The 1,098-nt window shown below is 31.7% G+C and overlaps 1 protein-coding gene across 1 annotated transcript; it reads right to left on the reverse strand.

Moving 5' to 3' along the window:
- Positions 1-556: 556 nt before the first annotated feature.
- On the reverse strand, positions 557-892 carry LOC129495762 (elongin-C-like). Its single transcript, XM_055303468.1, has one exon. It carries the CDS (start codon positions 845-847, stop codon positions 557-559), a length of 291 nt encoding a protein of 96 aa, XP_055159443.1. The 5' UTR covers positions 848-892.
- Positions 893-1,098: the final 206 nt, after the last annotated feature.

Raw genomic sequence — 1,098 nt, forward strand, 5'->3', positions numbered from 1 at the left:
TTAGAAGTATTCTCTTAATTCAGAAAAAGATGACCAAATTAGGTGTGTAATTAGATATTTATTTAGAATGAGGGAAAAAATTAAAATTAAATCACATTTTAAAAATATGACAAAACTGACAAATATCACAAATACCATCAAACCCAGAAAAATAGTATTATTTTTAATCAATTCACTTCTGGATTTACTTCCATACTATTTTTTTAAACTTTTTTTTCTTTGCTGTGTATTCTTTGATCACCTTTTCATATGACAGCACTCATGTAACATTTTATTTATTATTTATTTATTTATTTATTTTACATTTTTTTAAAGAGGAAAAAAGAAAATTCATTATTTCCTTTAACAGGGTGGAGTAAAATTTGTATTTTTGTGTTGATAATATTTAAAGTACTTTAGATTCCCAATTTGATATTAAAAATGTCACATGGACATTTAGTGTAGTTGTCAAAGTTGTGGAAATGTTTATCAAAATATCTTTCATGAAAAAATTACTAACTGAATTATAGCTATTAAATGCTGAAAGAAGGTAACAGTTTATTATGATATATCTTATTTAACAATCTGGGAAGTTGGCTGCCATTAGCAGTTCCCCTGCAATTTTAGGCGCAGTTGGGAATTCAGGAATCTCCGTGGAGTTGTTAGTGTAGCCAACCACATAGCTAGGACACGCGTGTACTTTTGCTAGCACATGTGAAGAGTTTACTCTAAAACTGACTTCTTTAATTTCATTCTCAGCAAACTGACCCAGGCCCCTCAATATGGCTTTTATCATTCTGGACATGAGTACATGTTGTCTTTTTATAATAAATTCATGATCATCCAAAGATACTGATTTGACATACATGGCATCAGGGCCTTAACAGCTACGATGGGTTTTGTCTTCTCCACCCAATATGTTCTGATGAAATTCCGCTTCACTTCCGCAGGAACTTTAGTAGTTTCCTGGTGAGGCCAGAACACTGAGTCTGTCGCCTGCTTCCATCTACAGAAAGTCTGAGTACTTGATTATCCTTGTCACTGTGTTCATATTGGCTATATCAGCAGGTAACTTCTGCTTTTAAAAAATGTTTTATCATGATTTACTTCTTTTCATTA

Source organism: Nyctereutes procyonoides, unplaced genomic scaffold (genome assembly GCF_905146905.1).
Source record: "Nyctereutes procyonoides isolate TBG_1078 unplaced genomic scaffold, NYPRO_anot_genome, whole genome shotgun sequence".
NCBI classification, from domain to species: Eukaryota; Metazoa; Chordata; class Mammalia; order Carnivora; family Canidae; genus Nyctereutes; species Nyctereutes procyonoides.

Bases quoted from the DNA above. Each gene is read 5' to 3' on its own strand.
- LOC129495762 (XM_055303468.1), bottom strand. From the start codon at position 847: ATGTATGTCAAATCAGTATCTTTGGATGATCATGAATTTATTATAAAA.